This window comes from Anticarsia gemmatalis, chromosome 2, assembly GCF_050436995.1.
Source record: "Anticarsia gemmatalis isolate Benzon Research Colony breed Stoneville strain chromosome 2, ilAntGemm2 primary, whole genome shotgun sequence".
NCBI lineage: Eukaryota > Metazoa > Arthropoda > Insecta > Lepidoptera > Erebidae > Anticarsia > Anticarsia gemmatalis.
Window position 1 is genome coordinate 9,266,342 of NC_134746.1, and position 15,213 is coordinate 9,281,554.

General features: G+C 35.5%; 1 protein-coding gene across 1 annotated transcript; it reads left to right on the forward strand.

Annotated features, from left to right (window-relative positions):
- The first annotated feature begins 535 nt into the window (after positions 1 to 535).
- Positions 536 to 15,122, forward strand: mtm (phosphatidylinositol-3-phosphate phosphatase). The gene is made up of 12 exons (XM_076130753.1): positions 536 to 783; positions 1,113 to 1,301; positions 1,810 to 1,884; positions 2,063 to 2,248; positions 2,870 to 3,085; positions 6,104 to 6,240; positions 7,676 to 7,801; positions 10,215 to 10,296; positions 10,538 to 10,708; positions 11,085 to 11,292; positions 11,774 to 11,991; positions 12,408 to 15,122. The coding sequence occupies exons 1-12, from the start codon at positions 658 to 660 to the stop codon at positions 12,552 to 12,554; spliced, it is 1,881 nt and encodes a 626-aa protein (XP_075986868.1). The 5' UTR covers positions 536 to 657; the 3' UTR covers positions 12,555 to 15,122.
- The last annotated feature ends 91 nt before the right edge of the window (positions 15,123 to 15,213 follow it).

Genomic DNA, 15,213 nt, shown 5'->3' on the forward strand with positions numbered 1-15,213 from the left:
TTCTATACCTTCTTTTTGCTTATAAGCTAAATAAGTACTTTGCTTTACACTAACGGGGAACTTCATTTTAAAACTTTAAAAATATTGTTATAAAGGCAAAAGGCTGACTTAACTACAAACTACTGTATGTAGCTTAACCAGTCTTATCAATTAAGTTATGTACCATAGTAACCATAGAATGCTTTTTCGATATTATTGTTATGTGGAAAAGGCGCTTATTTCAAAAAAATGTTACCCCTTTGACAGAAAGTCACTCATTAATCGTAAGCGGAAGTGTTCATAGACAAAGCTGAACTTGAATTAGGGATTTGGTATTTGAAGTGACAACCCCCACACAATGAGTTATAAACAAAACAGTTAACTCATTGGAACAAAATGAAACAATACCTGTAAAATATTTATTATTACATCCACCATACGTCCCTACTATTTTATAAAAACTTCTGCAACATATATTTTTTTTATAATACTACTTTAGAAACATTCATTCAAAAAAAAAATATTTCACTCATTCAATAGTGACGTTGAATGAACTAAATTATTGAAAGTCGTACGTCTGTCATATTTCTATAATTTTATGTTTACGACTGAAAAAATATTTGCAATTTGATTTAAGATAATCATATCTTGTATTCTAGCAGCTAAATATTGTAAACAATGGATAAACACAATAGTTCTGAGTTGTTAAATTCGGACTTCTCCCTGTCAAAAAATGCTAGTTCTGATTCGCTGGACTCGGACTCAAAATCGAGTTCATTGAATTCTAAACACGGACAAGACTCCGTAAGTTTCCTAAAAGGATTAATTTATTCTTATTGAATTTTATAATAGCTGCCTCCCTGCTTCCTGTAACTTAGTTTTAGCTTACGATTAGTCATTGCTGTGCGCTCCTGTTCAGTAATTTTAGTGGAACTTTCCTGTTGTTGCCATGAGTAAAAGTAGAACTATTCATATTTGTTTATTTATCAACTGCATCCACAGTCACAGGCAGCACCAGGAATTGACCAAGGCTCGTATAATTCAAGTCTGACCATAAGAGTCTCACTTGCTACCAGAGTATTTGGATACAATGTTCAGCTTTTGGTATTCACTGTATAATTATTGCATTGCAGCCTCATGTCCTCGGAGATATACATTTGCTGGATGGAGAAAAAGTGATGAGTGTGGCCCGAGATGTGACATACTTGTGTCCTTACAGTGGTCCTTCTCGGGGAGTGCTAAAAGTGACAAATTATCAGCTACACTTCAGGCCTACTGATACAGCCGCACTACAGAGCACTCTCAGTGTACCATTGGGTGTTGTAAGTTATGATTTGATAACATTTTCTAATAAGAACAATTGTAACTATTGATGTGATACTACTTAAAATAATTATCATGCAATAACTACTATTAGTCTAAATCTTGTGATTTTTTATGTATACAACATTTTTTCTGCAGGTGTCACTGTTAGGAAGGCAAAAATTATGCTATGCCATGCTTAAATGATATCTAAATAATCCCAATATCCCAATATCCCCAATAAAAGCTTTGTACTGTTCACAACTGACTGAATATTAGCATCAGAAATATGTCAATTTAATACAGTTATCAGAATTATTGTTATCTGTTGCATTCTGAACCTTGACTGTTGTACTTTAAAATTTCTGAATCATACACTGAAATAATTATCAAACAACAATTAGTATTGTAACAATCATAAGTTACATTGTATTCAGGAATGTTATGGATTCCTCACACATGTCAAAACTAGTGACTCATAACAAATAATACAAAATTCATTTTACATAATATTGACTCTTTCTTTAGGTATCAAGAATCGAAAAAGTTGGTGGAGCATCTTCAAAAGGAGAAAATTCATATGGCATTGAAATATTTTGTAAGGTAAGGTAACTTAAACTACAAAAAAAATATATAATTTTGCTGAAAACCTTTGGGGCTTTAGTCAAAAAGATGAGCCTTGCTTTGAGTTCATAACACTAACCAACAGCACAGTTTAAAACTAAAGAATATGAAACTCTAATAAACAAATGTGTCCTTAAAACTTTTATTTTATTTTCAGGATATGAGAAACTTAAGATTTGCCCACAAACAAGAGAATCACTCAAGACGTGGCATATTTGAGAAATTACAGCAGCTTGCCTTCCCACTGTCACATAGACTGCCATTATTTGCATTTAGTTACTCGGAGAGTTTTCCCGAAGATGGCTGGCATGTTTATGAACCTATCGCTGAACTTAGAAGGATGGTATGTATGAATCTACTGCTCTAATTTCTAGAAATTGTAAAGTCATTTTATATAGAAAATAATGTTAATATCTCAAACCACAACTGTGCTCAATTTCTCTGCTAAATTACAGGTCAAGTTATTGTTTGTATAAAATGTGAAGAATCATGTTCAGACCACAGAATTCTTGTTAATTTTTTATGATTGTAATACATTCCAATGATGACAGACACATTGAAACTCTCATGTACAAAACAAAAATTGAAATTCTGGTCTATACTTATACAATTTCTTGTTTTTAAATTTTGTTTGATAAATTATATTAGTATTTCTACAAACTAATGCAAATACTCTTATACCCAGATCATGAATAAGGTTCCCAGTACCAGCAGACAGGCGGTTATCTGGAACTCCAAAAAATCATCAGTTACAAAAGAGTTTCAAAATAATAATTGAAGTCTTACCAATATTTCTAACACTTCAATAAAAATCAGATCAAAATCCTGTATTTGACAATAGTCTATATTTCATAAAACATATGATATATTTTTAGTTTATTCATTTGCAGTTATAAGCTATGGGGGCGAGGATTTTGCCCAGCTGCGGGACTATATAGGCTCATAACAATAATATTTTTTCTAGGGTGTCAACAACGATATGTGGCGTATTACTCGTATCAACGACAAGTACGAGGTGTGTGACAGCTATCCCTCCGTATGGGCTGTCCCGGCGGCCGCCAACGATGACCTGTTGCGTGCCGTAGCAACATTCAGGTCCAGAGGACGCATACCCGTGCTCGCATGGATACACCCTAGCTCACAAGCTACTATTACGAGATGTAGCCAGCCTTTGGTTGGGGTAAGTGGATAAGTATTTTTTTCTTATAGTGGTCTATTTAAGGATGAGGCCCTGTTTGGCATTTTTAAAGATCTTTGACAATCATTATCAGTAGTCGCACACTTGAAAGTGAGTGGTATAATGTTATAATTCAGGGATCTGGGTTGTTTAGGTCGGATAGACTATCCTCCAAATAAAATACTGGTATTCGGCTGCATCCGGCGAGACTAGAAGCCGACTCCACCGTAGTTGAAAGAAAGGCTAGGCTGAGACTTGAGAGAAAGATCTATTAAGGATAAAGTTTTTCTGAATCTGAGTATAGAATTATAGTTTAATGGAGTTGGTAAAAGCAGTTAAGTATGCATTGATTCTATTTAAGAAATAAACTTGGTTTACTAGTTGACTAACAACAATGTTTAGGCAAGTAATAAATAAATCGATGCAATATAACTTAAACTAAAGCCTAAAACACTTTAAATAAAGCCATTGCAAAGGGCATTATCCTTTGCTGCATTTATAGAAATACCCGTTCGACACTTAAGGAAACTTATAAATAACCCGTGATTAATGTACTACAGCCGACTACAGGTACCTATTACACAGCAAACCGATTTCAATATCATGAAATACACCAAGATAGGCAAGGTCGCACCTAATTTCTAATCAATTTACAACCGCAGTTTGTTTTTTTCCGGTCTGAAGGCAAGTCTCTAATTGTTACAAACTGAGTAATCGTGCGTCACTGGCCGTTAGTATTTTTTATTATTCATCATTGACGCAATGCAGGTCTACACCTACGTTTGTTATTCCCGTAATTTTCTGCGGGAATTCCTGTACTTATTTTTTTCAAAGAACTATATGTGGTACTAGTCCTTTATATTATGGTCTAATTGCGGCTTTGAATACCAGGTCACTGCTATAATGACTAAGGTAACCTGTGAAGCTCGTTAGTTGATTACTTTTGCCAGAACTCATTAATTTATTGAACTACGTATGACGTATTAATGTTAATAAAAATTCATTATTTAATTCGTAGTATATAATTTTCTTATCATTGATACTCATTCAATTAACTAACTTATTCTGCAAATACCTCGTTAGCCTAGATTCTTAGAATCTACTTCAACTATAAAATTATGACAGATTTCGGAATTGAGTAGCATGTTGAGCAAAGCAACGTACCATTCCTACACGATATTTGTGTAAGCTAATCGACTGATAAATGGCAGTTAACTCCGTCTGATACTGCGCGGGGAAAAACATAAGTTCACCCTACCTTCAGGCCGTTTTACATAAAGAGGGGAAATACTACTTTTTATATATATTTTTTCTATTATTTAGCCTGTTTCTATGTCCCACTGCTGAGTATCCCCTGAGTATCCAGTCCCCTCGGTCCATCTTTATACAGGGTGTCCCAAAACTCAACGATAATCCGTGACAGGATGAAAGGCCAACTCATACCGGCTATAGGAAAAATAAAAAAAAAAATCCATATCACTTAGTTCAGCAATAATAGACACTTTTCAAAAAAGTTAAAATTCCACACCCTTGGTCGCAATTTCAAGTCCTGTGATCAACAATGTCACAATTTCGATGTGTTTTTTAGAATTTCGTGATCTTAATGAAATATGCTATTAATCGTATAACAAATTAATGCACAAAACATTCTTAATTCAATAAAAAAAGTTAAGTTTTAGTGAGTCATCTTTCTCAAAAATATCGTTAGTCAACTTTGATGCTTCATACTGAAAAAAAAAATGTACTACACTACCCTTGGCAAGTTATTTCAAAAGTTGGCGCATTTAATCAAGATTTCAAAATGGTATAACACTTGCCACTTTTTTTGCCATAAAAAATGTAATTTTTATTTGAACGAAGAGTATCCTCGCAAATGGATCGGACGCAGTGGTACAATTTTATGGCATCCTCGTTCTCCCGATCAAAATCCAGTAGATATTTTTTACTGGGAATGCATAAAAGAAAAAGTTTATTCGAAATCAATACAAAATCTATAAGAACTTAGCCAGAAAATTGACACAGCGTCAGAGGAAATAAATGCAAGGAATTTTGATTGACTGGTGCAAAGGTCTTTTGTAAGGCGTTGCAGAGCCTGAATTCACGCTAGAGGAAAACAATTCGGAATTACTTTAAATTAAAGAGAATAATTAAAAAAGATCGATGGTTCGTTCATTGTTTTTTTTTTAAATATTATAACCTATTATGTTTATTACATTAAATATTTGTTATGGACTGACTCAATTACCTCTTTACTAAAAATAATTGCTTTCCTCTGGCACGAATACAGGCTCTGCAAAGACGTAGAAAAGATTTTTTCACCAGTCAAGCAAAATTCCTTGCATTTATTTCTTCTGACCCTGTGTCAATTTTCTGGCCAAGTTCTGATAGATTTTGTATTGATTTTGAATAGACTTTTTCTTTTATGCATTCCCAGTAAAAAATATCTACTAGATTTAGATCGGGGGAACGAGGATGCCATAAAATTGTGCCACTGCGTCCGATCCATCTACGAGGATACTCTTCGTTCAAATAAAAATAACATTTTTTGTGGCAAAAAAAGTGGCAAGTGTTATACCATTTTGAAATCTTGATTAAATGCGCCAACTTTTGAAATAACTTGCCAAGGGTAGTGTAGTACATTTTTTTTTCAGTATGAAGCGTCAAAGTTGACTAACGATATTTTTGAGAAAGATGACTCACTAAAACTTAACTTTTTTTATTGAATTAAGAATGTTTTGTGCATTAATTTGTTATACGATTAATAGCATATTTCATTAAGATCACGAAATTCTAAAAAACACATCGAAATTGTGACATTGTTGATCACAGGACTTGAAAATGCGACCAAGGGTGTGGAATTTTAACTTTTTTGAAAAGTGTCTATTATTGCTGAACTAAGTGATATGGAATTTTTTTTTTATTTTTCCTATAGCCGGTATGAGTTGGCCTTTCATCCTGTCACGGATTATCGTTGAGTTTTGGGACACCCTGTATAAAGAAAAAAAATTGTATGTTCTACAGGTGAGTGGTAAACGCAGCCGCGAAGATGAACGTTACATACAGCTGATAATGGATGCTAACGCGCAAGCACATAAACTGTTTATTATGGACGCGCGGCCCACTGCCAATGCTGTCGCTAATAAGGCTAAAGGAGGAGGGTAAGTGACATCGATGATGATATACGGTCGGTTTCAATACTCTATCTATCTACTGTTTACTAACTTAAAACAAGCACTATCCTATCTGCTGGGTGTGTTAATATTATCTCACAATTTATCCTTATTCCCTTTCTATAACATTCATGGATAGCCTATTCCTACCAAAATCTGCAAATGGTTTATCATTTTGATGTAATTACTTAAGAAAGCATTCTATCTGTTATATTTGACTAAACATTGATATAATATGATGTCTTTAAGGGTACTATTCGGAATGAGTAATCAATCATGATGATTCTAAAAATACATCATCATTTGAAATGATACGTAATATATGTCTATGTGTAGGAAACAAAATCTTCAGTAGCTAAGATTAGTTTTACAAACATACAATACACTATTATTACACATGAACCACCTGCCAATTATGATGCATGTTTCATATGGCAATCGAATTTTATGACCCTCGTACAGTCATATAGAACCTAACACTACGGGATAAAGTGTTATAGCTATAAGTCAGTCTTTATTTTATTTTAGTCCGTAACTGGTATTATATTTCCACTACTTACTCAAAAAATACATTAGTACGCACATTTTATTTACATGATGATTAATAATTTTGTGTATTGCCAAAATAAAGAAACTGTTTAAATCAGGCCACCGTCATCGTCAGCTGTAATATATGGTATTCTAAATTGTTAATTTTGTATACCTCAAGCCGCAAACCTTGCATACAAAGCTATCGACTAGTTTGTTGGATTATAATATCGGTTATTCCACATAGCAGCTGTATACATAATATTTACTCTTCTAACAAACTATGTTTCACCGTTATCATTCCAAAGGCGACATTTCATAAATATTTATTCTGGTGTGCGCTTTAGAGTCCGGAAGTCAGATAAGAGTTCATTTTTCTATTTTGTGATTCATGGAATAAACATGGTTTCACCTTGACACCGATCACAAAACTGAACGATAAGCAGACTGTGACTGTTCGATTTTATGCAAGTTTCCGAGAACAAGAATTCGTTCTTTGTTAGATGACTATTTGATACGGATTATCGATAGCTGAGATTGTCTATTATTTAATCTTGTCCTCTTAAGCGTTTAATATGTGTAAAATTCTTACTCTAGATCAGTCGCCTAATATTTTCACCGTAAGTACTTGTAAAGAGATTTAATTTGAAGTGAAGTTTGATTGATAGTTGTTTGTAAATACTGACCACATAACGTGGAGCGGAGTAATAGCATGTTCGCTTCGTGATAAACCTAATACAAAACGTTAGAGTGTGTAGAGTCCCAGTCCTGACAACATCTCAACCTATAGCTTCTATTTAGGTAGTAAATAGTACCCGGGATTACTTAACTAGAAAACGGGTAATAAATTCATATCGAAATTAACAATTTCAAATGTAAAGTTATCATATTCCAGCTATGAATCAGAGGATGCGTACCAGAACGCCGACCTTGTGTTCCTAGACATACACAACATTCACGTGATGAGGGAGAGTCTGCGCAAGTTGAAGGAGCTCTGCTTCCCACAAATAGATCAGACCAGGTGAGCGAACTGAATGTTTATGTGCAATATACAGGGTGTAACAGACAGGCTACCGAAAACGAAAAAAAAATGATTCTAGACATGATTCTGGTGCTTATGGCGTTGAAAATTTTCATCGCTTTTTTCATGATTTTTCCGATTTTTTATGCGTTTTTTTTATTTTTTTTCGGTATTATTTCGTTAATACTACACAGTGCAACATGAATATGAGAAAAAATCCGTCATATTACTGTTTTTCACAAAAAACAGCAATGGATTAAAACAACGTATAAATTCGCTATCAGCTGTCCGCGGCCAACGACACCGCGCCGGCGGCGGCCGGCCGCGACGGTCTACGTACCTACGCGCGCCACACAGACACGATTACGCACACAGCTGTCAGCCTCACTCTCACTAGTATGCAGCGTTACTTAGTATTTGTTCTTCTATGTTAAAAATGAAAATGACATAATTATCCCGCTCTCCGATAAAAGGTACATTAATAAGATTTAAAATGTGTGATATCTTATTATTATTACACGTACAAATACATACAGAACGACAAAAAATACTATTGATATTCTTTAGCGCTATAAAAATCTCTAATAAACAATTTAACAAGTATTGTCGCTTTGTTCTATTTTTTCTTGCAAACTTATTATTCTATTCGATATTTACACGCTCATTCATACAAGCGCGGTGCGACTCGAAAAGTAGATGGCCGTAGTGACGCGTGACGCCGCGACCGCGCGTGGATGTTACATAGATGGGATGCGACAAAATGAATGCTAAGTAATTCTCCGGGGATAATGAATTATGATAAGTTAGTTTCTCTGATAAGAATATTAATGGATATTGATTGTTATCATTGTTATGTACCTACATTTTTTATGGTTTAATTAAATAAACGTTTCGTGTTTATTTTATTTACTTTAATCTGATTTTATGTTAATTAATATCAAAGTAGGTATTTTAAACTTACATCAATAATGTTTGTAATGTTATTCGGTATTTGAATAAAACTACAATGCAACGAGTAACAACTGTGACAAGTAAAAATAGTACCTAATGCCACATCAATATTTTATTCAATCTAATCTCTCGCTGGGATCCTAACTCGTCGCTCGTCACCAAATCGGCGGCGCGCGCACGGACGGCGCGGAGGAAGCGGGTGGCGCGGGCGAGGGGCGGCGCGAGTGAGCGGAGAGGCGCCCGCGCCGGCGGCTCTCTTTGATAGTTCGAGCAATTCGCTCGCGGAAGACGGAAGCTCTTCACCGGTGTCGTTCGTTATGTCCTATTCGTCGTGTCGTGTGTGAACTGTTGTTTATTATTACTTGTTATTGTTTCGGTTTTGAGCTGTTAGTGTTTTTATTGTTATTATTTTTGTTGTTATTGTTTTCGAAGTGCAGTTGTGTTCGTAAATAGGAAGAAATGTTGATGTGCTATGTATGGTGAAGCACGTGGAAGTGCACGGCGTGCTCTGCACCTGTACGTCCGGATCCAAAGGTACCTACTCAAACTCTCGCCATACACCAGGTAATTGCGTGTTGATAGACATTGATAACAATTCGTTTTAGCACTTTCTTATTATTGGTTACATTTTGCTATTATTGTTTGATTTCACGTAAGCCAAGTAGGTATCTACCTACTTACAATTTTACTATGAGCTATTGTAACATACGAGCGTACTTACGATACCTACCATAAACGATACATGAGATTGTTATCTAATAATACATACTAGTGAGCGCATAGACGTGGTGGTACGCGTACGTACCGCTGATTGTTGGCAGCTCCTCGCATGATCAATTATTGTATCAACCACATTGTAAAACTTTTGGCGATTGAAAAGAGTGTGTGTGAGTTTGTTGCTAGCTCTTCTCATAAGGCTCTACCCTCTTTCCGAGCTAGTGGTAGATTCAGTAATTGTAACGACTATCGTAAGTGTCAACATTTGACCTAAATGAATAAATGATTTGATTTTGATTTTGATACCTACGACGCGTCGCGACATGTCGTCGCTCAGCGCGCCGCCGCCGCCAGAAATCTCGTAGGCATGCGCGGAGATATATCGCGTTGTTCACTATACATTGAATGCTCAAAAATGACTAACTCGGGAACCAATCATTTCCGAGAAAAATGGTTGAAGTAAATTTCGCGCATTTAGTGTCACAAAATTAACACTGAAGTTTTCGGTTAACCGTCGTTTACACCCTGTATTTCAATGATAATATTTACTTGTTTTTGATTTATCGACTAGTGAGTGTTTTGTATAATAGTTGATGAATAGAACATGATTTCGCTAGATCAAAAAATAAACTAGATTCTTAAAACAAAAGCTGTCAGTCATTTTAAAACGCTGCAGTAATTGTATTTAAAAAAGCGTTAATTATGGATTAATATTGTTTTTTCATGAATTTATTTATTTTTCTAGGTGGTTCAGCGGTATAGAAGCAACCTGTTGGTTAAAACATATCAAATGTATTTTGGCGGGTGCTGTGAGAATTGTTGACAAGGTAATCTTTTGCAAACTATGCGCTTGACTTCCTTAAAAAAAAAATTGAAGTTACTACATTTTGCAAAAAGAAATTGTAAGTTTAAATATTATTCAAATAATCGGTTACCAGAGATAGAGAAATCTCTTCCTTCCTGGGAAATCGAGTTCGGAACTAAGATCAGTAGTCAAACCACCGAATCAATCAGTATTTTATAAATCTTCAATATCAAATCAATTGTTCAAACCTTATCGTTTCTCAGGTGGAGAACCACAAGACGTCAGTGTTAGTCCACTGCTCGGACGGCTGGGATCGTACAGCGCAACTGACTGCACTCGCCATGCTCATGCTGGACCCCTACTACAGAACATTGCGAGGATTCGAAGTACTCATCGAGAAGGAGTGGCTCTCGTTCGGACATAAATTCCAATTGGTAAGATTTATTGTATTAGCAAAGTGAGAAATGTACCTTAGAGTAACCTTTTAGCTACCACTCATCCCAAGTAACCTTAAAAACTGCCTGTTGGTAAGATAAGTGATCGTTGACCCCGATATGTGACTTCAAGAAGAAGTAACTGAACATCAGAAACAAGCAGTTTCCATTTACAAAGTGTTACCTTTCGTCGAAGAGAAACAATATCAAAATGAATACCAACTTTCAACTTCCAGCTTTATGTATATATTTTTTTAACAAATCCATTTTGGTCTGCCTACAAAAAGCTCCTATATATTCTTGAAAAGAGCCTCAAAATCTACCAACACCATTGAAGACATACAATCTACAAACTAATAAAATGTTACTTCCACAGCGTATAGGCCACGGTGACGAGCGTCACTCAGACGCGGATCGGTCCCCAGTGTTCGTACAATGGGTGGACTGTGTCTGGCAGCTGCAGCAACAGTTCCCTACCGCCTTCGAGTTCACCGAGCGACTGCTCATCACCATCGTCGATCATCTCTACTCTTGCAGATTTGGCACATTCCTCTTTAATACTGAGAGGGAACGGGCTAAGGAAGGTACGCTGACAAGAGAGAATAATATTCTATTGAATATATTTTATAATTTTTACCTATTGAGGTCGCCGCCACTTCGTTATAAATAGCTGAACAGTATAAAGACTAGTTTAAAACGAAAGTGTTAGATTGCTTACATACTTACTAGACAATACATAATCTTCATTAAATGCTTGTATAGAAACAACATTGGTAATCTTAGTTACAAAACCCATATCAATATTACACCCATGGCTGCCGGCCCAACCCGTTTTTCCAAGATGGCGGCTAGGGGTAAGGATGGCGACCCCATAAACTTAAACTTAAGCTTCTATTTGATTGAAAATCGTGTCCTATGAAAAAGCAAGGCCTAAAAAATTTTAATTTCAGTGGGCTTAGGGCTATATTATAGTCCATTGTTTGGTCTCGTGTTTCTTAAATACCTACTGTGTTTCTGGTCTGTCAACAGGAATAATGTCAAAACATTTTTGTAATTTTGTTTTAGAAGTAAAAACCAAGACAGTATCTCTGTGGTCGTACATCAACAGTCGTCAGGACTTGTACCTGAACCCTCTGTACTGGGGCCCGTCGTCGTTCGGCGCCAGCTCGCCGCCCTCCCCGTACTCGCGGCCGCAAGCCGTGCTCGTGCCTGTCGCCTCGCTGAGGGTCATCAAGCTGTGGAAGGCGCTGTATTGTAGGTGGAACCCTACTATGAGGCAACAGGTACAATAATTATAATACTAATTACTTTTGCTTCTTACGGCCAGTTTCTTCATCAAAATTAACAGCCAAAGTATAGGGGTTTGATGAAGAAGCTGGCCTTTAATCTATAATATGCAATTGTAGATCAAAGTTCATAGTCAATTTCAAGTCGAATAATGCGATATCAGTATTTTATAATAATAATTTCTTAGTAGTCTAGGTTTAGGGTTCCAGTGTTCGTTTTCTCAGGTGAAGACAATTTCTTAACTTCACGATTTAAGAAAGTTCCTTAATGCAAATTGTTATATTGTAATGGCATATCTACTGATTATACATAAAAGTCTGGTTATTGCCAAAGTAACGACAAAGAATAAATGACAGCATTAACATTGAAACTTCTTGAATGTAAATTTTCAAACCACCTCTCTTCTCTCCAGGACCCAATATACCAACGTACCCGCGAGCTCGTAGCACTTCGAGCACAGCTAGAAGCTGCAGCAGCAGCAGCGGCGGGCGACCACGCGGCGCGCCAGCACCGCCTGGGCCTCACGCCGCCGCGCGTGGCCAGCCCGCACCACGTATGAGAACAACATTACTTCACCTCCTACTCACACACTGACAATGTGTCGTTTTAAACGACATGTTACAACAAGGATGCCTGAATATATCGCACTTTCAGACCGATAGGCGAAAACCGGAGGCTCAAATGAAGTTCGAGATTCCCCTAATAAACAAAGGAGATCAGTCAGGCTCCATACATTTTTTGGGACTTTTTTTTTGTGCCGGCCAACAAAATAAGTGGCTATATACTGTTAGAGCTAGGCCATTGGAGCAATAGTTAGTATGGCACAAAAGTTGTAGGATCGCTTTGAACCAAGTTACACAAGTTTAACTTATAGAAAGGCCCAAAATGGATGATCTTGTTTAACCCATTACTGCCCCACTGCGGGGCATGAGTCTCTTCTCCTAACGAGGGAGGGGTTAGGCCTTGAGTTTACCACGTTGAAAAAGTCATTTCGTAATTTAAGAAGGTAAAAAGCAAAACATGGGATGATGAATGCTAATAAAAACAAAAAAAAATCTGTTTACTCGCTTCGGTCCGTCATCTGAAAATGCTGTGTTTTCTCTAATATGAACCTCATATGGTGAGTTCGTTGTGTACTGGAGATGCGATATGTTCAAGAAATGAGGACTTCGGCTTTCGGTGCTGTTCAATCTACCTGCCAGTGTTTAACCCTTGTGCTTCGTGTGATGAGTGATGAGTGTGAAAGTGGACCTTTATTACCTATATCCTTAGCATTAGGTAGCGTTTGTAATAACCGCCTTGGTATATTAATGTCAGAAATGTAGGTATTCGATTTACGACTGGTTTGGGCACTTCTGAATAAGTATTGGTTTGCTTATCAAGTAGATATTATATTGGCAGTACTGTTGCTTATATTTTCTGGTTAGCTATCCGCAGCTTATTAACCGTGAAACTGGCCCAAAGTCTGACAGAATTTCACTTCATCTCTAAACAATATTTATTCAGAAGTGACTAAACGGCCCCTTAATCTTGTATTCTTTTGACTAAATAATTTAAATATGGGAATTTATAAACCGTCTTTGCAGACTAACCTGTTTTTTTTCGATGTTCATTATATATTTGTTTATTTAATTCCAATTATATAATAATACTATTGTTTTTAGTATGAGACATACGGTTGCATTTATGGGGAGTTTAATTTTAAATAATGTCTATATGAAAGTATTATTTTCATGCGCACTTGCGGTATATGTAAGGAACCGCAATAACGATAATAAGTGCATGTTATTCACTTAACTTGCGATTTTAACATCACAAATTAAACTTGTTTAGTACCTACTATTCATTTACACTAAAGTGTTCAAATATTCTTAAGAATGTTTTTCATTTCAATACAAATTGAAAATGCAATTTTGAAGAGATAAAATGCGTGTCTTTGTCGAAATTGCATATCCTTTTGATTACCTACTAGGGCTATTGTACTCAGATAATTAATTGCAAACGGACTATGTCATAATCAAAATAATCATAGGTATTTGATGTAAGTGCGAGCGAAAGAATCTGATAAAATGACATGACGTAGTACGCATGTTTGTAACGGCCCGTGTAGAGGTTGCGTCGCTTAAAAAATGTGAAATGTTACATTTTAAGAGTAATACAAGTTATCAGTTGACCCTATGTATAAATAAGGAAATAAATAATAAGAAAATGTTATGTTTAATGAATATATTCGTTTATATAGTTTTTATTTAGTAGCCTTATTATACTGGCCGATGACTTGCTTGATAACGCACAACGCGTCCCGGCGAACGGCTAAATATTTACCAAAAATATTATACAATTATGTTTCCGTTCATATTTTTTATTCACGTTGATTTATTTATGTGTTAGTCACCTTATGCACTAGCAGTTAGCCGCGCGGTTACAGTATAATATGCAACCGGTTTTAAACTACAACTTAACCGCCGTAAATGGTCGAATACTAGTCTGTAACCGCGCGGCCAACCGCTCTCGCGGGTAACTGATAGTGCGTAAGGCGGGCTTAGTAAACAGTTATAACTTAGCCCAGTCTCGTATAGAATATGATTATAATTAATTAAAAAACTCGTAATAGAAATGGCCACATTTGCCGTATCATCTTCATATAGAAATAAATATTAATGATGGAAATATTTTCACTCAGGTGTTTTATTTATGGGCCTGCTATGTAAATTAGATACTTTGATTTGGCCCTAACAAGTAGATAATAGTGTCTTAGAAGCCGTTTAATAAAAATACTAAAGTTTTTATTGCCTGATAAATATTTATATTTGGTACGCGAAATATTATTGATTTATTCTGTAAACTATTTAAAATATGTAATCAAGCGTATTCTTAACATTAATTAGTGTTTAAGTTATATAAATATTGACATTGCGATGTTTATAAGTCTGTTGTATTTATAAAGCATACTTTAAACTGATGTAATCTATTTAAGTATTTACTCGATGTCCTCTGAAATTTCCAATATTTTATTTATAATTAAGAACTCTTTTGTAAGATATTAACGTTACAATTTTACATCTTGATGTTCAAATGATATTTTAGATTGTAAATTATGTAAATATAGTTTTTAAATAAATATTTAATAAAATAACTTTGTATTGTATTTAACTTTACCAATTTAAATGCCATTTAACGTTACACTTACCACTACATATTACTTATTTATGTGATAA

Excerpts from the sequence above, each read along its gene's own strand:
- mtm (XM_076130753.1), top strand. The coding sequence starts at position 658 with ATGGATAAACACAATAGTTCTGAGTTGTTAAATTCGGACTTCTCCCTG. Across the intron at positions 1,302-1,809 it reads TCAGTGTACCATTGGGTGTT|GTATCAAGAATCGAAAAAGT; the intron begins GTAAGTTATGAT and ends CTCTTTCTTTAG. Across the intron at positions 10,709-11,084 it reads TCGGACATAAATTCCAATTG|CGTATAGGCCACGGTGACGA; the intron begins GTAAGATTTATT and ends TTACTTCCACAG.